This window comes from Gallinula chloropus, assembly GCF_964237585.1.
Source record: "Gallinula chloropus genome assembly, chromosome: 4".
NCBI lineage: Eukaryota > Metazoa > Chordata > Aves > Gruiformes > Rallidae > Gallinula > Gallinula chloropus.
In genome coordinates this window covers 33,542,703-33,568,978 of record NC_140088.1, presented here as the reverse complement: position 1 = coordinate 33,568,978, position 26,276 = coordinate 33,542,703, and the positions used below count along the sequence as shown (strand labels likewise).

The window sequence follows — 26,276 nt, the reverse complement described above, 5'->3', positions numbered from 1 at the left end:
TCTCTGCATATTCTCTTTCCCTTTTTATGTTCTTTAATGAATATAGCTTTTTCATATGCAGCAAGTCTCTTTCCCTCCTTTGTCCTGTCAGGAGAGAAAATTTCTTTCTTTCACAGCATATCAGAACATCAACAGTTTTGCTTGGACTTGTTGGGGTTTAGGGTTGTTTGGTTTGGTTTGCTTGTGTTGTTTTTGTGTGGCTTTTTTGGGGTTTTTTTTAAGGCTATGGAAGGAATTTGATTATAGCATACCCAAACAAACTTTATTTTACATTGGTTATTTAGACAGTCAAATTTAAATAATTTTGAATTATGAAAAAGCTGAGTGGCAAATCAACCATCCAGAGAATAACAGAGTTTGTGCAGAGAATGCAGCCCAATCGCTAGTACTGCTATCTGCTTCCAGAGGCCTTGCTGGCCTTTTATTAGGTAACCCTCTCACTTCAGCTATTTGCCTTGGCACTCAAACATATCAGTAATGTATAATGGGTATTATTGCAATTTTAGTTTTTACATGGAAAATCTTATCCCCAGATCAAGTGCTGAAGATCTCCCTGTTTGACTGTGTGCAGGATTTATCCCTGCCAAATGTTTGTTTGAGACACACCTGCACCTCGAAATTTATCTCCAGGAGATTTGAATACCTATCACCCATTTTCATTAGTTTACTTGGGATAAATAATGCACCAGTTTGCGTGTAACTGATACAGTTATGCTTCTGAACTATGGTGTGAGTATATACATTAATCTTTATTCATGTATGGAGGTAAAGGGTGCCATATACAGATACTCCTGTGTTTAAAGTTGTACGACTTTTATCCATTGTAAGAATGTCTTACTTGTAATCTTTCCCAGATTTAGTTTTTCAGATTGAAAATGTGCAAGCTTGACTTTTTATTTGTTAATTTTTTTTGCAATTGAAACTAGAATTTGTTTGGTATTTCCAAAGCAAGATCAGTGTATTATATTGCAGGCCGCTACCTTAGAAGATAAAGGCTAAAAAAGAGTAATAATGAATGCCTGCTATAAGCCATCTCATGGCAAGGGAGCATGAAGCCAGCTTTTTGGGCTTCTGTGCAACACATTTAGGGAAAATACTGCATTTCAAACACTGACTTAATGAAGCTGAACGTTCTCCCTGTGTTACTGATGTGATCTTTCCTGGCAACAGCTCCTGTACTTCTGTTTGTGCTTTATGGACAATATTGAAGATTGGGGAGGGATTTAAGTATAACCAAATACCCAAAATGTGTTTATGATGGGTACGTTTCAAAGTCACCAGCTGCTCTTGGGTTGTTTTTATTTCTGTCTTTGTCCTACTTTGCAAACCAAAGCTTATGGCAGAAGATTGTTCAGTCTGGCTGGAGATATTTGGCAAGAATCAGGGACTGCTGACTCAATTTAGGCAAATTCAGGCTAGGAAAAAGGTGAAAATTTGTATTAGAGAAGACACAAATGGTTGTGAGTTAAAATAGAATACCTGGGAATGGATTCCTTGTAATGAAAACATTTTAATAAAAAATAGGTTTGGGCTAAAGCACAGATTTCAAAAAAGCACCCATGTATTTTGTTTCAAGCAGTACTCAATCAGGTGTGAGTTCTGCAAGAGGTGAGCCTAAATAGCCAGAGACTCTTCCTTAGGATGTTTTCCCTGTACTAAGGCTCTCAGTCATTTCACAAAGAAGCTCTCATACTTCTGTGATGCAAACTAGGAAGGTATCAGTATTACTCCAGGAACTGGAACAGAACTTTGTGAAAAGGTATCTAATTGGATGCCTTACATCTCTTGCAAGAAGAGAAATCTTAAAAGTTGTGGAAGTTTTTGACAAAATTGTACACGTGGCAAACACAGCTTCCCAGCTTTGCTGGAGCTGTGGGATGCTGCAGTACATGGCACTGCAACTGAAGACAAGGGCACTTTTTTCCTTTGCTATACCTTCTCCTTTTCCCACTACAGGTGGAAATGAAAGATAATGAAAAATGAAAGAATGTAGCTAAGTTTTTTTAATAGACTGAGATTAAAAGATTCTCTTCAGTTTGCACTGTGTTGTTCTGTAATAATAGCATCTGAAAATGTAAGCACATTAAAACACCTTTTTTCAATCTGCTTATACCTTTTCTATACTATAAATATATTGCCCTGAGCTTTGAATGAAAACATGAGAGTAAGGCCAAAGAACAACACACCCACCCACCCCCTTATTTCTCCAATATTAAAGCCTCTTATCCTGAGATGTTGGAGGCTTCCTAATAATAAGCATACTCCATCATCAGGATCAGTTTGTTTCATGAACAGTACTGCTTTGTACTGCTCCTGCCTGGGCATTGTCTTTCTGTTACATGTGCGTGTAAGAAAAACGATCTATTGATTCTTCTGCAGGTATTGCTGTCATAAACAGCCATAACCCATGATAGTTTCCTGTAGGTCATACTTCTGTCACAGTTGTTTTCACTGGCAGTTTAAGTTACAAAGATAAATAGGTAATTTATAAATAGGTAATGTATAACTGATGTGTTTGTGGTTTTAGTTGGTAAGTTGTTGCTCTGCCTAATGGGGTGAAATATGAACACTATCTGGAGATTATTTAATTACAGAAGTTTATTAGATTGTGATTGCCCCATATAGTCAATAACTGGCCATCATCCATCTAGTAAGTCACAGACAACAAGCAAATGTACTGGGAGAAAAACTTCCAGGGAATTTCTGTGGCTTTTCTTGCTTTTTGTTTACATGGACAGTAGTTAACTTAGCGCAGAAAGCATAAAACCAGCAGGTTTATCAAGAAAACCCATTTGCAATTCTGCATATTTTAGGTGAAACCATACCACTTTTAGGATTCACAGGAATTTAATGCATCAGGCTTGTGCTGTGGACTTGGTTGTTAGGGTGCTGTCCTCTCTGGATAGGTGAGTACCAGTAGTATACATCTTAGGTTGTTGGTGTGACCTAGTGATGTGACCTGCTTTTCTTTTCCCAAACTAACACCTAACTGTATTGTAGGCTGCAGTGTCTCAGTTTTGACGTATGAATGAGGTTGTGAAGTGAGCTGAAAGACAAGTCTCAGCAGAGCTGCTAATGCAGAACTACAGGGAGCTGCTATGTCCAGAATCAGACCTACACCTTTTGTGAGCAAAACTTGCTGCTAGCATCAGCAGGTAATGAGTCAGGCTCAGAAAGTCCAGCTTACCTCACACAGTCCCCTTCCTGCTCATGATAAAGGTACTTTCACAGTACTCAGGATGTTGTGTTTAGGATCAGCCCATTTTCTATTTAGGAATTTGTTAGAGTTGAACAACTTCTTTTCGTAAGATCAACAGTGAGCTCCATGAGATTTAAGGACAGATGTTAGAAAAAGGTTTCCCAAATGCATAGTATTAAGGTATTTAATTCCTTTTTTCTGCTTTCATAGTTCCCTCTCTTCTCCTATAAATGTGAATCTCAGGATGAATCCAGTGCAGTTTCACATACTTGCCTGCAAAGTATACTAACATTTCAGGTATGTACTTTTGTCCCTCCTTTGGTCTCCAAGCAGCTCTTGGCACCACAACAGGCTAGAAGTTAAATGATTGCATGCCACACCAGAAAAGGTAGAAATCACTGCATTTTACATCATTGTCTGAAACGTCTCACCCAGACTTCTGCGAGCATTGAATCACACCCTTTTTGAAGTAGGAATCAACAGGTTCCATGGTGCAGGGATAGTGCATAGCTGAAGGGACATGTTTAAAATCAAATAATATGTTAAAATTTAAGGTAAAGGTCACTCAGCCCAAACAATTTCTTCCATTTCTTGCTGAGTTCTAATATTGCTAAGAAAAAAAATTAAACTCTCTTACTGAAGAAAGACCACAGTGGGTTGTGCTGTACATAGAGCATTCAGGGATACACCTTCTTTTCATTTGAACTAAGGCATTAAGTAAACAGAAAGTAAACTGGAACTAGAGTTGTGCAAAGCTGTATCCAGACAGGAAGCTCCAGAGACAGAAAATGTTGTAAAGGTAAGTTCTCTTCTTTTGTTCTGTTTCTCTTAGAATATTAGGGTTTTTTTCTTTTCTTCTAGGCATTTTGCTAGTAAATCAAATTATTTGTATTTTTTTTCTGTGTTTTAAAAGTACTGAGTTCTGATTTTAGTTTGAGTGGTGTCAAAGGCAGTCAACATTTCAGATGATCTCTTCAGATGCAGAAATAATTTTGTAGTTGGTAATGCTTTGTCGTTTACTGTGCCTTTTGTTTTGGTTTACCTTACCTCAGTTGCAATGAAAAGAAAATAATAAATATACAAAATTTAAGTGACTAATTCCTGTTACCTGAGAAATATCAGCGTAAAGGAGATACAAGGCTAAATCATTTGTAGACAATACATTAAAGTAGCAATATGAAGAAGAAATGCTGGTGTTACAGTCTATTTTAAATTTGGTGGGATATTACTTGCTATGTTGTCTGTAATTTTTTTTTCTGCCCTCTTTGATTAAAAGCCAGGATAAAATCTTATTTAGAACCTTCAGTTTCTCTGTTGATACCTGAGACTTTTAGCTGCAAAGCTTTAGAATATCCTCATAAGGAACAAGAATTTTTTGCCCCGTCAAACTTCTGGAGGTTTTTTTTAGCTGTCAATGTGATCTTGTAAACCTATTTTTATAGTAGTGACAGGACTTTTACTTGTGCAAGCATACAGAGAATACAAAAGTGCACACAAATTTCTTCTTTTAGTGTCATTTCGTTGTTGAGATTATTCCCAGGATACTCTTTCCTTTTGCATTCTTACATGTCAAAACCTGAAGCTGCTTTGGTAATCTTTCCACAATAAACTTTTACTTGCAGGATGAGTTCTAGTGCATTGTTTTGGAAGTAGTCAGCTGCCTTCATTTTTCAGCTCTTGCAGTGTTTGAATGGGGTTTGCCAAGGCTTACTGGGAATACAAATGACTTACTAGCCTCTATTTCTATTTCGTACTCTGCTTTAATTTTTTTTTTAGTTTCTAGCCTTTGGAAAGGAAGTTCTACCTTTGAAAGAAAGTTGAAATGAAGGATCACTTTGTGTTTTCCCCCCTCAGGCTTCACGTATACGTACATTTGCTTGTAGGGGCTGAGGGAGCTGGGGGTGTTTAGTCTGGAGAAGAGGAGGCTGAGGGGAGACCTTGTCACGACCTACAACTACCTGACAGGAGGGTGTAGGGAGGTGGGTGATGGTCTCTTCAGCGAGGTGACAGGAGATAGGACAAGGGGGAATGGCACAAAGCTGTGCTGGGGCAGGTTCAGATTAGGTGGTAGGAAAAAAATTTTTACGGAAAGGGTTGTCAGGGCCTGGAACAGGCTGCTCAGGGAGAGGGTTGAGTCACTGACCCTGGATGTGTTTAAAAAATGTGAGGTGTTCAGGGGTATGGTTTAGCATAGGGCAGGTATGGTTGGACTCAATGATCTCAAAGGTCTTTTCCAACCGAATGATTCCGCGATTCTCTAGTAATGCTTCACTAGTTAGGAATCTTGTCAACTGTAGATTTTCTGAGTAAGCACATAAATGTAAAACAGAAGTAAACTTTATACATTTAATCATCTCTGTGTTCAGTGGAGGGAGCGAGAGGGAACCCTGAAAGTGCCATTCAGTTGTGACTTTGTGAAGTGCTGAGCATGTGCTTAGTTAGTCACATTTGTACAACCCGTGTTACGGTTATACCATGCGATACCATGCCCTGCTTCTTAAACAACTGTAAAAAGGGCCATTGAAAGCCATATTTTCTTTGTATTACTATAAGCAGGGTGAACTGGGATCTGTGGAAAAAACATCAGTGAAGAGTCAATGCTTTAAAAAGTAATGAACTTTGAGAAAATATATAAAAACAGGGGTTCATGCAGATAGACTTTTCCAAGGCTACATTAGGTATCCTAAATCCAGATGCTACTATTGCTGCTTTTCTTTTTTGGAGGAGTAGAAGCTGTGGGAAAGCTGTGGTTTCTCTTAACTACTACCTACTTGGGTTTAGATACTTTTACTACTAATTAATATGGTTTAAATTAACATCTCTCCTCTTTGCAGATGTTACAAAACAATTCCACAGTGTCATAAAAATCTATCTCACATCTGAAGATATCACCAGTATCTTCTATACTTAAGGGACCAGGACACAGGAGCACAGCTATCGGCACGTATCTTTGGAGCTCCCTTACACGCTGAGTTTAGATGGATGGTGTTATAGTTGAAAGGTCTATGCTCTGCCAGGAAGACAGCCTTTACCTTTAGACATAAGGCTATTCCCTGGTTTTATAGTTTCAAGACGCTGATAGACTAAAGGAAGGCTTTAGTTTATTTGTTCCTTTGAAAAGCTTTATTCTCAGCCTTATTAGAGGTGAAATACCTAGTCCGCAGCAAAACCTGTTTTTCAGTAGTCTGGAAGGTTTACCCAGAGAAAAATTGTAGGACAGTAAACTTGTGAAAATATTTGTTGTGTGGCCCGTGTAGTAATCTATTTTAGATTAGCACGAATTTAATGCTGTGTCGAGTTTAGAAAGTATGTGGCAAAGAAACCAATGATCTTGTGTACTTCAGACAAATGCAGTGTTCAACAGAAATTCAGAAGGCCGGGAAGCAATAACAAATGGATTTTTTTCCTGGCTGAAATAGTTTATAAAATGTGAAAAATTTATTTTTTCTGCAAGGTTAAAACTGCTTTAAGGAGTTCTTTTTCTGTGCAAAATCACCCAAACATCTGCATAAAGTGAATTACAGAGGCAGTACAGGTAATGACCAACACCGCTATTTGCTGGCAATGGAGCCTTTCCCTAGGAACTCATGGTATGATTAGTACAACTAGCAGCCCTCTGGGAGATTTTCTTTCAGCTGGTCATCCAGTTCTTTTGCCAAGAATGTCTATGTGTTGACAGAATTGGATCTTTGATAGAAGACAGGCAAAATTATTTTAATCTTTTCTGCCCAATCAGGATACTTTTAATAAAGTCATATGATCTTGAAGTCTAGTTAATACGAAGAACAATCACATGAAAAAATTGAGGTGAAGCAACATGATTCTGCAGTTCTCTAACGAAGTGTGTCCTAGCAGTACTTCTCTAGTACTGCACCTAATGGAGTCTACTCCATTAGGAATCCCCATGAAAGGAACACTTCTGACATTTGGAAAAGCGCTGCACAACCATCAAATATTAGATACACTGGGCTCTGGAAGATAGAAGTCCTTTTGCCACAACTCTTCATTTTCTTATGAGAGTTAAAAGGATCTACAGTAGAAAAAAAAGAAGTGGCATCATGTCAGTCTGGGCAGTGGTAAGCCCCACAGGGGCTCTTCTCCCTTGGCTTTTTAACAATGAGCACGGTGTTCACCTCTTGACACATTTCTTGCACAACTTCTGAGAGCTTTCTGAGGAGGGTAACAGCTCTAAGCTTCCCTTACTCCACTGTCAAGGTGTGTTCATATGCACTGACTCAGGCCCAGCTGTCCCTCTGGATAGGACTCATTTCAACTAGCTGTAGCTGCTTTTATACTAGCTATCTCTGTCTTTGCAGGGGTTCCTGTTGCGGTCAAGGGAGACTTAGTACAGTTAATGACCAATAGAGAGCTCTTCTGGAGGTGTGCAGAAAGGCACACTTGGGGATATGGGGAGCTTAAGTCTTTCCAAACTATTCTCAGACGTGTTCTTTTCCTCTTTCAGATTGACTCTTTTTTACTGAATTTAGATATTAGTCATGCAATTACAGATCCTGCTTTTATGAAGAGTGATGGAAAATGTACTTCAGCCTTAAGCGAGTGAGCTATCCCTAGGGGTTTTTTTTTCCTTACAGATTTGTTTTCTTGCTACCCCTTATGTCCACTGCTTTTTGCAGTTAAATTTCTCATTTTGTTTAAGCATGTTGTGCTATTCTTTCATACTTGTCCTCAAGAGTTTGAACTGGTTTCACTTTCTGTACATTTCCTTCTTGTGTTTCAGGTTATTGAAGACCATGTTGCTTAGCCAAGTTGATCTCTGACCATACTTCCTATCCTTTTACTGTGTGGGATTGTTTGTGTTTGTACCCTAAACATAATTTCTTTAACTAACTGCCAACTCTGCTGAATTGCTTCTGCTTCAGCCACGTTTCCCATGAGAATTTACCTCAAGTTCCCAGGGTTTACCGGAGTCTTCTTTATTTGTATGAAGTCCATTGGGCTTGTTTGGATCTTTTCTCTCATTTCTTATATAAAAATAATATAGGCTATCGCATCACAGTTGCTCTCAACAAAATAACCTTTACCCTCATATTCCCAACCATCCTCCTTCTTGGTTGCTTAGCAGGCAGCCTCTTGGCAGGCTGCTCTTGAAGTACTTGGCAGGATCTGACAGTTGCTGTAGACCATACACAGGGAGTGGTTAAATGCTGCTTGTTATACCCAGAGACAGACACAGCATGCTGCTTTGTAACGTGCAACTGGAGATGCTCACCTAAACATTCTCAGGGAAACACTTGCATTTTTTAGCTGAGCATTTAATCAAAACAAAGACAAATACTACATATACAACGTGTTTCAGACGTTTTCCTGTGTGGCTGCAGAAACACTTTGCCCAGCCTTCAAGTCCAGGTAAGGAGAAGATAAAAACCTCTCCCCTATTTCCTTTGCAGACCTAGACATAAAATTAAAATGATGTGTCTCTTCGAACTGATCTTTCTTTGTATGAATCTTTATTTTCTATTTACCATCAATCAGAGGACTGGGAGAACTCCATTGAGGTTGTCTGGTAAGTAAAATAAGGTTGTTAGTAGCTTTTCCTCTTGCTGTGATTTTCATAGTGTAGTCACATCTCCAAAAAGGGATTTCTTTGTCATGGAGTGGTTTTGGTTTCTGTTTTGGTCTCTTGGTGTTTTGGGTTACTTTTTTTCCTTTTATATTCCTATATGTTGAGAAATTGCCATTGAATCTCTCAAGAAATAAACCGAGACATTATTTAGCCTTTGAAATCACATATTGATGAAGTGAATCTTCAGAGGATATTTTTGGCAGTCTAGTTTTCATTGCTATATCACTTCTCAGTTAAGAAGAGGGGAGTTTAATATACAGCCAAAAGTTGATGGTGCTTGAAATGAAGAGACAGAGGCTTTCATTCATTTTCAGGCTTTGCTAGGGGTAATATGCATTTGACTCTTCTTATTTCAATGCAGGTACATGGGATTTTGTCAGATTTCAAGTGCTGAGGCAGAAATTTTCCATGCAGGATATCTGCCTCAGGGTAATTTTTAAAAGCCTTTGAGCAAAAATAGTTTATAGCTTTTTGTACAGGGTGTTTTGCAAACTGGTCTTTTTTTTTTTTTTTTCTCATCTTAAGTGGTTCGGGTGACCTTTCCTCTCAGAAGCTCAGGTATTTTGCAGGCTTTGGGAAGAGCATTTGAAAAAAATGAGGTTAAGGGGATTCCTCTTGCATGTTCTCAGTGAAGCCTCTGCTGGACTGAGGCGGCACAGGGTAGTAAACCACGTGTTTTGAATAACAAGACAAGCATGAACAAGAATTTTTTGGGGAGAGTGCTGGGGATCACTGGCAAGATAGATTCAAAGAGTGATATCAGCAGGAAGAAGCTGTGCCTTGATAAGCAGTGTGAAAATTGATGTGGGAGGGAAAGGAAAGAAAAACGTGTCGGTATGGTTTGGGAGATGATACTAAAATAGCGAGAGGAGCTGAAGTGCCGAGCCTGGGACTAGCTGGGTACGGAGCTGAGAGCGAGAAGCAGTGGGGCTGCGTGGGAGGCTTGGAAGAAGAAGGAGAGACAGATCTGATGAGCTGGGCTCGGAAGTGCGGCTGATGTCGGGGGCTGTCAGGCTGATTGAGGAGACTAAGGGAGGAGTCTGGCAGTTGGAGCCGGCAAAGAGCTGGCTTGTACGTGGGCAGAATGGAACAGCGGAATTGGGGTGAGATCCGATGGGCATTTGGGAAGCTGGAAGACAGGATTTGCTGGACAAGATGACTGGGAACAGTAGGAGGATGGCTTTTGGAGGTGAGGATTTGCTGGAGATGGGGTTCAAGTTTTGCCTGAGGAATGGAAGCAGGGACGGGGGGAGACCGGGTCACACCTGGGGCATGGGCCACTGGAAAAGCACCAGTGCCCATAAAAATGCATGTCCGGCAGGAGGGGAACTCAGTGTTGGAGAGCTGATGGGGAGTGGGGTGCAAGGAGTTAGAACTGGGGCATCAGGAGTGGAAGACTCTGGGCAGGCCATGCTCATGGTGGGTGCAGGAGAAGCAGGGACAAGCCGTGCTGGAGACCATTTTCCTCCAGTGCCAGGAATGGCATCCCTCATGCCTGAGTCTTGCCGTTTTGTTGCAGTCAGCAGGTAAGTCTGACAAGCTTGGATCTCATCATTGTTGATGCTGGATTTGCTCAAAAGATAGCAGTCTGCTGCCACTACCTTTTTACATGAAAGTGTGTATCACAAGATCGGTCAAGGGAGCTAAATGGTTCACCACTGAATGATTTTTGTGCAGGTTGTTATGATGCCACATGAATACATTTCTGGGTCGTTTTCTGTTTTATAAAGAAACAGAATATATATATTCCACACAACTCGACACACACAGTTTGCAGGATGGACCTGCTTTTGAGATGCTCTAGGTCTATGCAGTAGGATCCCTACTATCTACAGCAGATGAGGGAGGTTATGCAGTGAATCACAGAAAGAGGTTTGGGTTCTTTGTCTGCTATAATGATCCCACATGGGGCACAGTGCCCACCTTTTCAGAGACTCTCATTGTCTATCAGTTCTTAATTTTCTAGGTACTTGAGCAGGCTCTGGAAACCAGATCTGCAGATCTTTTGAGTATTCCTGTCTGTAACTGAATCAGCAGAACTATTTTGAACCTAAATGTGTACTGCAGTGTTAAATACTCTGAAATGTCAGCTCTTCAGTTTCAAGGTTGTGCTGCCAAAAGCCAGCAGATACTTCATCTTATGCTCTCTATGATTTAGTTCACACACCACTTTAATGCAACTATTTCCTAACTTCTTAATACTTGATACTGCATGTGCCATAATAGGATATAAAAACATGCTTCATGAAAACAGACTTGAAACAACATTTCTGCTTGTCCTGCAATACAGAGGAGACCAGAAAGGACAGGAAAGATAGGCCTAGATTCACATAGGAAGAGAGAACAATTCATACATGCGGTGTCAGTAATGTCACGATGTTTCAGATGAAGAGGTTATTTCTTTAAAAAAAGAAGGCACCAAAATATTGGTATGAGGACTTGTGCATGATTCCTGTAGAGGTGTCTTTGGAGGAGCAAAAAAAAGAAAGAGTTGGGGAATTGAGAGTAGAGGTATGGTTTTGGACAAACTGGTGTTAGAGCCTGAAAGTGAGGGTCAAAAGATGGACTAGAAAGATAGAAAAAAGCTGGAGGAATTGAGAGCAAAAAGAAAAATAACTTAAGAAGAGACATTATTTTATGTTGCTACATGAAAAGAGAAAGAGAGATCATGGGTGGCATCAGTTGTGTCAGAAGGGTACTAGTGGATGGAATGCCGAAAGGAAATAATGAGGTGAAGAGCAGCCAGGATGTTGCCTAGGGGCTGTGTGCTAAGTGACTGTTAACAGACAGTTCTGGCTTTGCTATTTGGTGTGCAATGGCAGGAATGAATGACGTAAGTTTACACAGGGAGGTGAAAAGTAGGAGGAGGCAGGTTGGATCTAGGGTTGAAACAAGCTGGGTAGACCTGAAAGGCAATGACATCATTGCTATTACCAACAATAACTGAGAAGAGAAACTGTAAGACGCATGAAAAGCCAGAGACCTAGTTATCAATATAATGAGAAAAGCAGAGGGGTTTGTTTGAGGTCACCTCTCCCATGAAACAGGCCCGGGAGGAGGACATTAATAGCCACTGTGGTAGGTGTGCATCAGGCTCTGAGCTTTTCTTCCATACTCCCCTTTCTCCCTCCTTTCCAAATTTCTTAGGTTCATCTAAATTCCCTGGAAGAAAGTGCTGAAGGGTGCTCTCTTGTGATTGGTTTTGCAGCGGTTTAAATGGCAGTTCATACATGTGTGAGGTTTCTAATTAAGCCTTTAGATAAAGTGATCCCACAGTCCATTGCCAGGTAACCAAGCAGAAGGGGTGGAGTTTGTTCACCTATTCCCCATCAAGGCTCTGAAAGCACTACCAGGGCACCAGGTGTCCCTGGACAGTGCCCTGGGGGTTCCAGTGCATGTGTGACTGCAGTGCATTTAATTGAGTTAGTCATTAAACATATGTGGCAATTCTGGACAGTTTTGCATATTCATTTCTGTACTTGCTTCCTCAAGTTTCTTCTTCATCGTCACTTCACTGAATTATACTTTGTGCCTTCCAGTCCCATTCTCAACTTGCCTTTCCCACGGCATTGCCTGAGCAGGCTACACAGCCTTTCCATTTCCCATGGCCTTGGCTCTCCTGCTTTTCCTCTGACTGCTGCTCCTTGCTTCTCTAGGACTTTTTCTGTCACACTCTGTGCTGCCTTTTCCCATAAACTCTTAACTCTTTTTTTTTTTTTTTTTTTTTTTTTTTTGCTTCTCACTTTGGTTCTTTTCAGTCCTAAATTGGCTCTTCCTTTCCCTTGCTCTTTTTGTGGGCTGGTTCGTAACAGTTTTAGCGCACTGGCAGCCAAACTGGTGTTGGCATCCCTGAAAAGGAGGATCTTAAGGAGTGATTTTAGGTGAAAAATGTAATAGCTCTGTAGGTGCTTCAGAAGCTTCTCCTGAAAAAGGGGGTATGCTGGTTTTGGTATGTTTTTTAGCAAAACCATGGCAGGATGGCAGCAGAGAAGAAAGCAGAAACTGGTAGCAGGGGCTACTGGTAGCAGGGGCTAGCAGTATGACTGATCAGAAAGTAAAGCTTTTAGCACTGCTAAGAAATAACAGGTAAAGTAAACCCTTGGTAGGCAAGACAGGGAGATGACGTGGGATGAAATAGAGAAGGAGACGCTAAAAGACAGGTGTAAGAGTGCAGCGTATGATGAATGATGGCAGTGAGGAATGTAGCTCTGCAGGTGCTGAGGCCATAAAGAAATCTGGTGCAGTAGTGGAGGGCTTGAGAGGACCATTGCAGGGAACAGAAATTGCCTGTGTTGGAAATTGTGCCTTTGTACCCACCTCACTGCCATGGAAGTGTGTTATTCGGTAGAACACAGAATATTCTGGGCTGCCCTGTCAGCCCTCTTCCTCGGTAGCCTGCAGTCTAGCTCATACATTGTCTCCCCATTGAGTTTGAACCTGTTCTCACACAAGGATGATTAGAGGGCTGGAGCACCTGCCCTACAAAGAGAGGCTGAGGGAACTGGGCTTGTTCAGCCTGGAGAAGAGAAGGCTGCGGGGGGACCTCATTGCAGCCTTCCAGTACCTGAAGGGAGCTTATAGGCAGGAGGGGATTCGACTTTTTAAAAGAGCAGATAATGGCAGGACAAGGGGGAATGGACTAAAGCTAAAGGAGGGAAGGTTTAGGTTAGATATTAGGGGGAAGTTTTTTACAGAAAGAGTGGTGAGGTGCTGGAACAGGCTGCCCAGAGAGGTAGTGGATTCCCCGTCCCTGGAGGTGTTCAAGGCCAGGTTGGATGGGGCCCTGGGCAGCCTTGTGTAGATCCAGGCCTGGAGGTTGGTGGCCCTGCCTGTGGCAGGGGGGTTGGAGCTCTATGATCTTTGAGGTCCCTTCCAACCCAGACCATTCTGTGATTCTATGATTCTATGTTTCAGCTGTTGCTGCTGCGTGTGAGATGATGTCAGACCCTGGCTCTTGTTGGCAAAATGACCTGGATCAGATGGTTCTTCTGGCCCTTGGCTGTCTGCAGCCTGCTGGAGGTTCCTTATCCACTGATGATTTTCCACTTTTTGGAGTAGGCCAGCCTGCCTGATGAGACTCCAGTTTCTGGGATCTCCCTTCCTCCCTCCTGCCCATCCATAATGAGTTGTACAGGAACAAGGGATCTGCAGATTGGGGTGTGCAAGGGTCTTTCTTCTAAAGGCACAGTTCACCCTGTTAGAACAGCACACTCAAAACTGCGTCCAGGAAAGCTTGTTGTTCATGTTCAGTTTTGATCCTAGCTGTTCCTGGGGGGTTTCTACACGTCATCTCCTACTCGCTGTCTGTATAACTACGTACATATCAGTATGTATGTGTTTGCAATTGTCTTTTTAAAGGGATTAACAGGGTTTAAGTACAGAATGGGGCTCAGCCTCTGAGAATGTTATCGGTTCCAAGAGATTTTTCCCTACCTTCTACTGAGCTGCCCTACTGGTACCTTTTTATTGGTTTTGGTTTTTTTTTTTTTTTTTTTACTTCTGGCTCCAAATGTATCAGGAATACAAATAGCTATTGTTGTAATTTCATTCCTTTAATCTGGAAAGTCCCACTTATCATCAAGTAGGCTGCAGAGGATCACCCCATATACTCAGCTGTGACCAAGTTCTGTCTTTATGAAAAGTTAGTTCGAGACACACCTTTGTAAGTTTATCGCCAGGAGACTTTAAATCCTTATCAACCTCCTTAGTTAGTTTACTTGGAGCAAATAACATGCCAGTGTAACTGATATTAATGTGTTTCTGAACTACACGTATGTGTATGTATACATATATAATGTACACATGCATATAGTTCAGAAATATTATACATACACACAAGTGTGTGTACATGTATTTCTTTATGTATGGTGCCTATTACTGAAGTACAGACTTAATATTATTCAACATTTCCAGTTATAGGACTTCTAATTGTTTATAAAAGTATCAAAATGCTGGGGGTTCTTTCAGACTCATATTTTTTTTCATAATACTTCTCTTAAAACCTGCAGATTTTTCAGTTGTGGTTCAGCAGTTCCAGGAGAAGGATTAGGGAATGCTACATTATGAATCATCATTTTAGCAGTTTAAGGACAACCACGTACCAGTGATACCTGCTAAAGGCAATGCAATCTACTCCACTGCTTGTGCTGGGCATAAGCCTACATGGCAAGATGGAGAACTTGGAGTGTGATCACAGAAACACAGACTTGTAGGAGTTGGAAGGGACCTCCAGAGACCATTGAGTCCAATGCCCCTGCCAAAGCAGGTTCCCTAGGACAGGTCGCACAGGGAGGCGTCCAGATGGGTCTTGAATATCTCCAGAGAAGGAGACTTCACACCCCCCTGGGCAGCCTGTGCCAGGGCTCTGTCACCCTCACCTTGGAAAAGTTCTTCTGCATATTGGTGCAAAACTTCCTGTGCGCCAACTTGAGGCCATTGCCCCTTGTCCTGTCTCGACAGACCACTAAGAGGAGGCTGGCCATTTCCCTTTGTGTCCCACACTTCAGATACTTTTAAACATTGATCCGATCCCCTCTCAGTCATCTTTTCTCCAGGCTGAACAGCACCAGGTCCCTCAGCCTTTCCTCACAGGGGAGATGCTCCAGGCCCTCTGCTGGACTGTCTGTAGGAGATCCCTGTCTTTTTTATACCAGGGAGCCCAGATGTGCTAGGTCACCTACTCACATGACTTGATTGTTGAAACATCTTTGGATGGTAAATATTTCCTAATTGAAAAAAAATTTTCCTAATTGAAATTTGGGGGTTGGACCCGATGATCTCTTGAGGTCCCTTCCAAGCCCTACAATTCTGTGATTCTGTGAAAGAGTTCTAGAAATTCTATATCAGACCATGTTTTTGTCAGGGGAAAAGGAACTCATTACAAAACGACAGTTGGTGGTTGGATAAGTGTGAGTGCTTGTGGTTTAGCTACATATGGCACAAACAGTTAAAGTCCAGACTGCTAGCAGATGTATGGGATGGTTGCAGAAGGTCTAGTGCCACAGAATGGAAAGCAAGTATTAAGACAAGTAGGCCAAGCGAAAGCAATTTAACTGTAAAAAAAAATCTGGTAACTCAGGCATATGATGGTTTTGTGAGGACCTTGGAAAAGTGCAGTCTCATCATTGAGATAGCAAGCTCTTCTGGGTCAAATGATCTCACCTGACATACAGGGGATGTGCAAATAGGCTGCCAACTGTATCATGTAGAAAAGAGGAATGTTGAAAGTAATTGTCATAAGCAGAAAATTGTCATAATTTTCTTGAAGGAAACAGAAGGATGGAAAAAAATTTTTATGGTCAGCAAACCTGAGACCAAAGGTATGAACAATGTGATAGAAATTTTTTTGGTCGGTTATCAGGAGTGCGAATGTTGCGAAGAAAAGAGCCTTAACAATGGATTAGGGAGATGGTATAATTATCAGTAGTGCAAAGAAAGTTGGAATTCAATAAATATTTCTTATTTTTACAAGGCTTCATGACTTTTTCACATCTCACATGCACATGAGATAATTGGCATTGTTTTCTCCAATAATCTGTTCCCCATTTGCTGCTGCTCTTGGCTTGAGCAACTGCTCTGGTTGCACTCACATGAACATTTTGGCTTACATTCTAGGAACCAAATCTCACCAAACTGACAATATTTTTGCTTGGGTTTGTGGATTAAGATATGACACCAATACAGTAGATTTAAAATTGTACAGAGCATTCAATTTGATACTGCAGCAAAATTTGGCCAGGAAGCTAGAAAGCTTTGAAGAGAGGCTGAGGGAGCTGGGCTTGTTCAGCCTAGAGAAGAGATGGCTGCGAGGGGACCTCATTGCAGCCTTCCAGTCCCTGAAGGGAGCAGAGGAACAGGAGGGGAATCAGCTTTTTAAAAGGACAGACAATGGCAGGACAAGGGGGATGGATTGAAGCTGGAGGAGGGAAGGTTTGGATTAGATATTAGGGGGAAGTTCTTTATAGAGAGAGTGATGAGGTGCTGGAACAGGCTGCCCAGAGGGGTGGTAGATGCCCCATCCCTGGGAGTGTTCAAGGCCAGGTTGGATGGGGCCCTGCCTGTGGCAGGGGTTTGGAACTCTGCAATCCTTGGGGTCCCTTCCAACCCAGACCATTCTATGATTCTCTGAAAGCCATCAAATCAGCTGGATGCACATTAGGGGATTTAAACGCCAGCTCACTGACAGCTTTGAAAAATCTCATCACCTGATAGAAATCCTCCTGGAAATTATCTGAAATAAAGGGTTCTGAGGATCGTTGATCTAACTGCCTGGTCTACTGTTTAGTAACGTCCAAGAGAGAGATGAAATCTGCAGTAAGATAGGCAGAGTTGAAAATATGAAGCTATAGCTACGTATGGTTGATCTACAATGATGTGATCTGGCGAACAAGCAAAACCCAGCACTGCAGTGTAAGATCGTTATTTAGAAAATTTTATGCTTCATTAAAGATTAAAAACAAACAAAAAAAATTCCACAAAACCCCCACAAGTGTGTGTAACAAGAATAAAACAGATTAACGCCCTATATTTAGTTTTTAATGTTTTCTCCTTGGAAATATGTTAGTTATAAAGAGACACCGACTCCTAGCTGTGTTACTTTTCATTAGAAGACATTTCTGTCTCTCTCTTTCGGGTCCTATGGTAAGGTCTTTCCACCTTGCCTGTGGCAGTCCGTTCTGCTGCCCTTTGGTTACAGCAGAACTAGACTATTTATTATGGAGTTGTAGTGTTAATGGGTTTAGCACACCTTGACTGAGGAATGCCTTGTAGTTACCCAGTCACCTGAAATCACACTTAATTCAAGGTAGGATGAGGTAAACTGCGAATAGAAGTATTAATTCGCTACATCTAAAATAGACAACACAGTTACAAATATCTGTGGGAGGTAAGTGAAGAAATAGAAGTTAATCCGAGCTATTGACACTGAATGTATCATGAAGGTGGCTTTCCGTTTTCAGGTGATTTGTCCCTTTTCTGACAAAATGGCTCTTGATTTTTTTTCTTCCTGTTCCTTCAGGTTGCTTTTAGGTGATCTTCATCGTTGGAGACTTTGTGTTTCACAGAACTCTGTATTGGGGTCTCCCATTCAGAAGAAACCTTTGGACTTCATCTGCAGGTAGCTCCTCCAAATCATGTCAATCTCGTTTCTTGATTAATTTTTGATGAATGGTTTTAGGTCTTACAGGCAGCTTGCACTTTGAAGTCTTCTAAGGAGTCTAGACAGATTTCACCTGTCACCTTGGAGCTCTTTCTATCCCTCTTTATGGTCTGATCATTCTCCTGAATTAAAACGAGGATTCTTTTGCCTCCACAAATGCCTTAGAAGAGGGCTGTCTCCTGTGTTTGACTACCTCATAAACAGCTTCTTTCCCTCAAGGAGACAAGTCTCTTCCATTTCCTTCTGGAACTTTGGCGTGTTTCAACATGAAATGAAACGTGTCTTATGGCAAAGCTTATATTTTGTACCAGCAATTTAATTAAGAAATATATATGATACAAGGATCCAGAAAGGGCAAATTAATCTTGTTCATTATCTGATCCCTGACACAAGTATGATAATGACAATAACTAACCTGAGGTCACAGCATTTAAGGGAAAGGAAGCCTAGCCTAAGCACACACTAATGAGGAGTAATTTAGCGTCATGTTTCTTTTAATTGCTACACACTGTGAAACTTTGTCTTCAAGCCACTTCTGAAAAAGTTGCTGGACCTTGTGAGATCAATGGCAAAAATCTGACTGACTTTACCCAGGCTTGAAAAGAGAATTGATGTGCAGTGAAGAAAAGGTTAAAGGCTAAAGATCAGCCCACATTTTTTTCTTGTAGCCTTTATAATTCTTATGCAGCCAATAAGCAGCAAAGATATTGGCTGAATGCCTTTATGTGAAAATACTGCATTCATTTGCATGAGTATTGCAGCAGTTTAATGTAAACACGAGCAAATTGTTAATTTGTGTGACTGCAGATTTGTTCCTAAAGCTGTATACAGGTCAGAGATAGTGACCAGTCGTCCCTCTCCATTTCTCAGGTCATGCCCATGCTAAGAGAGATTTAATAATCAATAGTGCTGCTAACTGTGTGAGTTTGAAGATATTCTGGCATAGATGTACAATAATCACCCATCAGCCCAGCAAGGAAGAAGCCTTGAGGCCAAGTCCATTTTCAGCAGTTCAGCTTGTGCTGTCTGTACTGCTGTCTCAGAACACCCAGGAAACCAGCTTCTGTTGGGGCAGCTGGGGTTTATGTACATCCACCCTGGGGGAGAGCGGGGGGGGGGGGGCACCACAAAAAATATTGAGTGGTCCTTTTGTACTTTTGTGAAAGCAAACCAAAACAAGACTGGAAGTTACATCCCAAAGCAATCCAGGCAAGGATGTTTTTATTGCCAGCAGGTTCAGGGTGAAAAATGGAGAAGTGAAAAAGAACAACAGTGACATTGACTTTTTGGTGGCACAGACTTTATAGGACAGAAGTAGAATGTCATGTTTGCACTTCATGGTTGTGCACTAAATTTTGCTACTTCAAATAAGAAGCGATGGAAGGCTTGATGGTGAAGAGCTCTCTAATGGGGGCAACACCATAAGGTTGTGCAGATAACTTAGCTCTTTCTTGGGGAGGTGCATGGAGTCAGAACGAATGAGCACATGAGAGGGAATCTGTTGAGTGTTGGACTGCTTTTGACTTCCCTCCTTCTATCTGTGAACAGGGTGACAAAGCTGGTGAAGGGTTTGGAGCACAAGTCCTGTGCAGAACGGCTGAGGGAGCTGGGGCTTTTTAGTCTTGAGAAAAGGAGGCTGAGGGGAGACCTTCTCATGCTCTACAACTACCTGCAAGGCAGTTGCAGAGATGTCTGGGCTGGTCTCTTCTCTCAGGTGACAAGTGCTAGGACAAGAGGAAAGGGTTTCCAATTGCCCCAGGGGAGGTTTAGGTTAGATATCAGGAAGAATTTCTTTACTGAAAGGGCTGTCAGGCATTGGAACAGGCTGCCCAGGGAGGTGGTGGAGTCACCATCCCTGGAGGTATTTAAAAGGTGTGGGCATGTTGTGCTTGAAGACATGATCTAGAGCTGGAGTAGGCAGGTTTAGGCTGTGGTTGGACTCATCTTGAGGGTCTCTTCCAACCCAAGTGATTCTATGGAGCATCTCCTGTTGTTTCCTCTGGTGCTGCTGTATGTTTACTGCCATCATGGACAATTTTTTGGGGCTCTTACACAAGCAGTATAAGTATATATATAAGTATATTTATGCATAAGTGTATATGAGTATATATATAAGTATATATATGCAGCAATGGCATATATACACCTCCATTCATTTATTGCTAGTAGCTAGGATTCTGTGCTGAAAGGTGGAAGAGTTTCTCCTGTAGTGAATATTGATTTATTTGTACAAAGTGGAAAGCTTCAGTGCAAGAGATGGGAAGAATCTCACCCCGAATGCATCATAGGCTTGTGGGTAGCCCTGTTGCAGGTTACAGAAAACTTTGTACTTCCAGATGCCAACAAGTAAGGTAATTTAAAAATAATACATCTCTGTAATCCTAAAGGAAGTTATTGTTACACAGTGTGTGAAGGGATACAGGGTTTGCCTGGCAGGAACACCAGCTTTAAATGAGAAGGGAGGAGTATTTGCTCATACACAGTTCGTTGTTCTGAAAAAAAGGAGGAATTCCTTAATGCTCTGAAAGCATTAAACTGTCTGCTTTTATAGGAGGACTTTTACTTACTAACAATGCCTGTTTTTATAGGGATTGAGAAATCTTTCCGCTATTGTAAATTCTGTAAGGGAATACCACATTATGGTATCAGTCGTGCAAAATCTAACTTGCATTATCTTTCCTTGTTGACAGGCAAATATCTGCTTGAAGAAATCACGCCATCCTCCTTCCTGTGAAATAATATGAACCAGAAGGTGTTAGCATTCCTTATCCCAAATTTTATTTTGGGGATTTTTCTTTTTGGGTTTTTCTGTAAGAAACAAAAAAGCCTAACAGGTAAGTAAAGAATTTACCAGCAGAAAGGCTTGATGGTTTCTAGAGCCAGGCACACATTTCCCAAATGTGTTAGAAAGAAACTGTGGAGCCTCAGTGATTAACAGCGTGGTGAAAATACCTGTGGCCCTGCTGCTGCCATAGCTATCAGAGCAATGGCTGAGAGGCAGAGCGTTATGCAAACCAGCTGACAATTAGAAGCATTCAAGCAGTGATCGTGCTTAGAGGAATATTGCTAACTGGTTTTCATTTTAACAAACGTTTCCCTAAGCAGGATGGGTTGTTGTGTGTTTCCTGTAGTGGGGTCTGGTGATGGTAAACCAGAAAAAAGTTGATCTTTAGCATGTTGGTAAGTTTTCATTCACAGGGAGCGAGATTGAGTGCTGTGGTTGCCACACAGAGAGAGAGAGAGAGACCTGTGTGCCCATTTCACACTAAGGGCTTGTGCTTTCTCCTTGTTGGCAGATACTTTGCCTAACCCCGCAGAAGACTGGCTGGCAATTCAAAATGATCGCAAAAGCATAATGGCCTCTCTCTGCCTAAAGAACAACCTTAATAGATCGAGGAGCAATTTGGATTCTCGCGTTGCAAGCCAGCTGTTCGTGGAGCATAATCATAAATTTATCTACTGTGAGGTGCCCAAGGTAGGCTGCTCCAACTGGAAGAGAACTATTTTTCTCCTCCAAGCCAACCTGAATGCGGAAGCTTCTGAAATCGAGCATGACCACATCCACCAAACCTCACTGATCAAAAAGCTGGTGTCTTACCCTCCCGCCTTACAAAAGAAATTCCTGAACAACTACACCAAAGTGATGTTCACCAGGCACCCCTTGGAGCGGCTCGTTTCAGCTTACAGGGACAAACTCCTGCATTCTGAGCCCTACTACAGTACCACCGTCGCTAACGAGATCAGGGCGATGTTCAGGAAAAACAAAAATTCTTCAGAAAAAGTAAGTTTTCAGGAGTTTGTCAACTTTGTTATGGCAAAACCACCAGATGTTCTGGACATTCACTGGAGACCCATGTTTCTGCTCTGTGATCCTTGCAACATTCACTATGATATTCTGGGTAAGTATGAAACCCTTGGGTTAGATTCTGAGCATGTTCTGAACGTCATTGGAGCACCGGAGGGACTGCACTACCCCAGCTTGAAGAGGTATGGCTCAGAGAGACGAACTAATGGTGATATCACCTTGGAGTATCTCCGACAGCTAAACTCAGAACAGATTGAGAAGATCAAAAAGTTGTATGAAATGGATTTTTTCTTGTTCAACTATACTATGAAGTATGAGGATTATTTTTCCCTGAATGACTAATACAGGTTAAACAAAGAACCGTTTCCTCTGTGTAAACTGGGCTGAACTGATCCCCACAGGTGCTTGATAGGTGGGTTGGTGACTGAATGCTGCTGAGATTTTACTGGTGTTTGGAGACGTGGTTTATCGTCTTAAGCACACTTACAACAAATCTCTGCCATGATCTGTTGTATTGTACAGTACTTTACCTGTATGAAATCATTATTTTCCTGTTGATCATTAATGATATATGCTTGTTTTATGCAGACTGTTTATTAATTTTAGATTTTGGTCTTTTGGTGAGCGATGGGAAAGGGTGGTGAATGTTGTCTTTCACAATATTTTCAGAACACTCTTTTTTAATAGAAGTTATTTCATTTTTTTTTAATTAGAGAAAGACACAGGAAGCAATAAATAATTGGCTTTAGAGTCAAATCACTGCCTGCAAAGACCCTCTGTCATGCTCAAGCACTATAGCTGGCAGCAGTGCAGCCAAGGTTTCCCTTGTGTCTCTTCAGAACCTTCTCATGAGCAGGTCTGGTGTCTGTGGTCACCGCAAACTTCTTTTCACCACCTTTGTGAGTATTACAGTCTGATTTAAGAGGGAAGGTCTGGAAAATGGGTCTTTTTCTTAGAGAAGTAGTTAGAGGTACCTTCTAAGTTGTACCACCAGGGTGGTGCAGGATCTCAAATCTCAGTGGAAGTGTGACTCTTAGCTATTCCCCCAAAGCACTTACTGCTCAGTCAACTGACCGTCCTGTCAGCACAGGGGCACCAGAGTTTGGGGTTTCCCCATTTGTGCCTTCTGGGGCCCATGAGCCCTTGAGACTTAGCAGAGCATGGCACTTAGGTGGAGCTCTGTAACCTCAGCTAGTACATTTTTTCTGCCTGTTGCTTTCTCACCTCTCAGGAGACAGCATACAAATAAATTGCAGAATTATGGTTAGCAGAGCAAGGAAGTGTGTGGGAGAAGCAACTCAAGGTTTGTTACCCACTTCTTTATTCCTAGGTGGTTCTGTTGTTTTATCACTGAGGTCTGTAACTGGTTTTATATTAAGGATGAGACTTGCCCCATTTTTTTCTTTTAAATTCATTGCTTAGTCACATTGAAAATGAATATGTGACCATATTAACTGTAGCAAATTTTAGAAACTAATTTTGAGTAGTAGCACCCCCATTAGTGGATGCCAGTCTCTCAGGAGCTAACTTGAAAATCTTTCAAATGCACCTAGCTCCTATCAGCTGTATTTGCAAAGGTCCAAAGGCTGGCAGGCTAGTCTGGGATCCAAAGTTGGCACTCAGCTTCTCATGACATAGAAAGGGACAGGGAGAGAATAACTTAATCACACTGCAGCCACCAATCTGTACAGCCATTGCTGCCAAGGTGGAGAGGAAAGGAGTCTGCCAAAAGGAGATGCAATGGTGTTTGAGGCATGAGGGTGGTGAAGAGAGCTCTCAGTGCAGGGAGTGGAATGAAGGGGTGGCCTACCCCAGAGAGAAGATGCAGTGATGTATTTGGCATCAGATGGAGACATTGGCAAGACCACAGTGACAGGAGGAGGCAGAGGAAGGAGCTCTGTGAGTCCCTCCTTGATGGCAGTTGGTCCACAAACCAATGCTACTGTTTGGTACATTTGGTAGCTCTTGCGTGGCTGGCTGTTCTGTGTAAATGGGGCAGCTTTGGCACAGGGAGAGATCCAAACTGACCAGACCAGGCAGGAACAGCAAAATTTATTATTTTTTTCTAACTAGCTTGTGGGTTTACATGGAGTGACACATGGTTCTGGATTTGACCCTCGCCACCGCTATATTTGGTGTCTCCGTAGACCCACTCTCCCCTGACACTGGGTTGCTCATGCTGCCCTGGCAACCCTGTAGTTCACATGGGCGCTTTTTAATTGTGCTGAGGCAAAGAAAGCTGGAAACTGTTTCCATCAAAGTTAAGATTATGCAGAGGGAGCCCGTCTCTCCCCATCTCTCCCCGTCTCACCCCGTCTCTCCCCGTCTCTTCCCGTCTCTCCCCGTCTCTCCCCGTCTCTCCTTCGTGAATCAGAGCCATCTCCAGCTACATGCTACTTTCTTTGCCAGATCATGCAGAGAAAGAGGGGAATAACATTTGCTTCATAACTGGCTTCTGCATGATAAATCCCTCCAGAGCTATAAGCTTCAGCAAAGATACTTTATTTTTGTGGCACCATCAGCCAGCCTATGAAAACTCTGAAGAAACAAACTGGCAGAGTTTGAGAGGTGCCTTTGCTGCCAGCGCTCCTGTGATAACACTCCCCCCTCCCCATTTCTTGCTGTTGGATGTGAGCGGCTTTCTATTCTTACTTCCTCCTTCACACAGTATCACGTATTCATCCTGAACGGATGGCTAATCCCTTGCAAGCACTAGTTGGTAACAGAAGGCTGTCTGTTGATGCAGAAAAATCCTTGCAGCTATTCACCACTGACTTTCAGCTTTGCAGTTTGCCTACAGGAAGCTGTAAGTAGCGTACTGCCTGGAGCCACCGGCTGCGGTAGTGCTGCTGAGCTGGTGCGGGTCGCACCAGAAGACCCTGCAGAGGATGTGTGTGTGTGTGTGTGTGTGCACACAGAGCAGTTCTAGGAAGCTGTGTCCTAAAAGAACGGTCTAAGCTGTGCTGTACCAGTGCTAACAGACAGAGAAAGACAGGATGATGTCTGTGGGAAAACAGGGAAAAAAAGGGATGTTACCTGATGCAGGATCTCATGACGTTCCCCTGCAGGCATCTTGCAATGCTTGACTCAATTTACTGCATTCCTGCTGCTGTGAGCTTGAGAATCGTCCCTAACACCCACACCCAAGCGTGTCTGTGCAGCAGTGCAGGAGTACATAAGGACATGGTGGTATGTTTCGAGTTCATGAAAACAATGGTGATGTGCTATAGGTTATAAAGAGCTTTCAGAGTTTGTGGAGATGGGCATGGATGTTTGGGCTGAGTCTGAAGTTGAGAATTGCAAGGGCTTTTGTACTTGCATTGAGTTGGATGTATTTTTTAGCAATAGCTATCGAGTGGCAATGTGTGTGGAAAACTCTGGTCTGTATTTCCTAATGTGAGAGCGAGTGGCCCATTGCCCCGAGCAGAGCAGGGGCACTGCCACTTTGTTTGTTCCCCATGGGAGCCCCCAGGCTCCTTCCACTGGACGGCATTGCAAGTTTACTGATGAAAGGGCTTACTGTTCTTTCATCCTTCACACTGGCATGTACTAAAAGTCGATGAAGGCTCTGGATCCTGTCCTAGTCAGCCCATGATAACTGCAACACAACTGTAGACTTCATGATGTAAATGAGATGATGACTGTCTTTTCATGGCCTGGGAGATAGATTTCCTGTACTGTCTTCCCTGCCTGTGTACTGTCCAGGCTCTGAGCCTGGACCTCCCTCCTGCCTTTGCCTAGAGAAGAGTGTCCAGTGGAGCTTCTTCAGGTGCCAACTCTGGCTGATGTTTTCCTGGCAGGAAAGTGGGTGCTTGCAGTTGGGAGTGGGGGTGGAGGTGCTGTGGTGTAGCTTAGGTCCTGTCATGGATTCAAAGGGGTAGAGGGTGCCATAACTCATCTTCTGCTTTATTGTTATCTACCTGTGATATGGTCGTTGCTGTGTTTCATTTCTAATAATTGTAATAAAGTGCAGTGAGTTGACGTATGAATCCCTTTGTTCATCCTTCTCAGCAACACCTGTTTTATAAAAAATCCAAGACTCAGAGCTGTTTGGTCAGATCAGAACCCAGGCCTCACGCTGTTTGGCAGTGATAAATACAGAGCCACATGGCTCTGCTTTGGCATGTTAAATAAAGCTCTCTCACAGGACTTTTAGAGAATTGAAATAATTAGCAAATACTAACGAGTGTGCCACTTTGGAGAAGCAGGGAAAGGAAGAGAAACACAACAATCTTTTGGCACCAGACTTGCGGATTTCCTATGAATCTCTCTGTAAGCAGTGAGGAATTAAGGGAATTCTCCCTTTCTCATGGACGGACACGCACACACATGCATGTACACCTTTCAGGGTGGGTATCCACAAATCTGACATAGTTTCTTCATCAAAGTATAGCAGATCTGCAAAGGTTGATCAGTGTACGTGAGCAATAGAGACCATGTCACCAGGTGGTCCTTGAAGCAGATGTTTCTGCCCATAAGCAATCCTAATTTTTCATGGAGTATGAGAGACTTAACAGGCAAACGGTGCTTA

At 42.2% G+C, this 26,276-nt stretch overlaps 1 protein-coding gene across 1 annotated transcript; it reads left to right on the top strand.

Moving 5' to 3' along the window:
* Window positions 1-20,680: 20,680 nt before the first annotated feature.
* On the top strand, window positions 20,681-22,087 carry LOC311191023 (carbohydrate sulfotransferase 9-like; the record flags this gene model as incomplete). Its single annotated transcript, XM_084263120.1, has 2 exons — window positions 20,681-20,774; window positions 21,237-22,087. 2 exons carry the CDS (start codon window positions 20,681-20,683, stop codon window positions 22,085-22,087), a joined length of 945 nt encoding a protein of 314 aa, XP_084119246.1.
* Window positions 22,088-26,276: the final 4,189 nt, after the last annotated feature.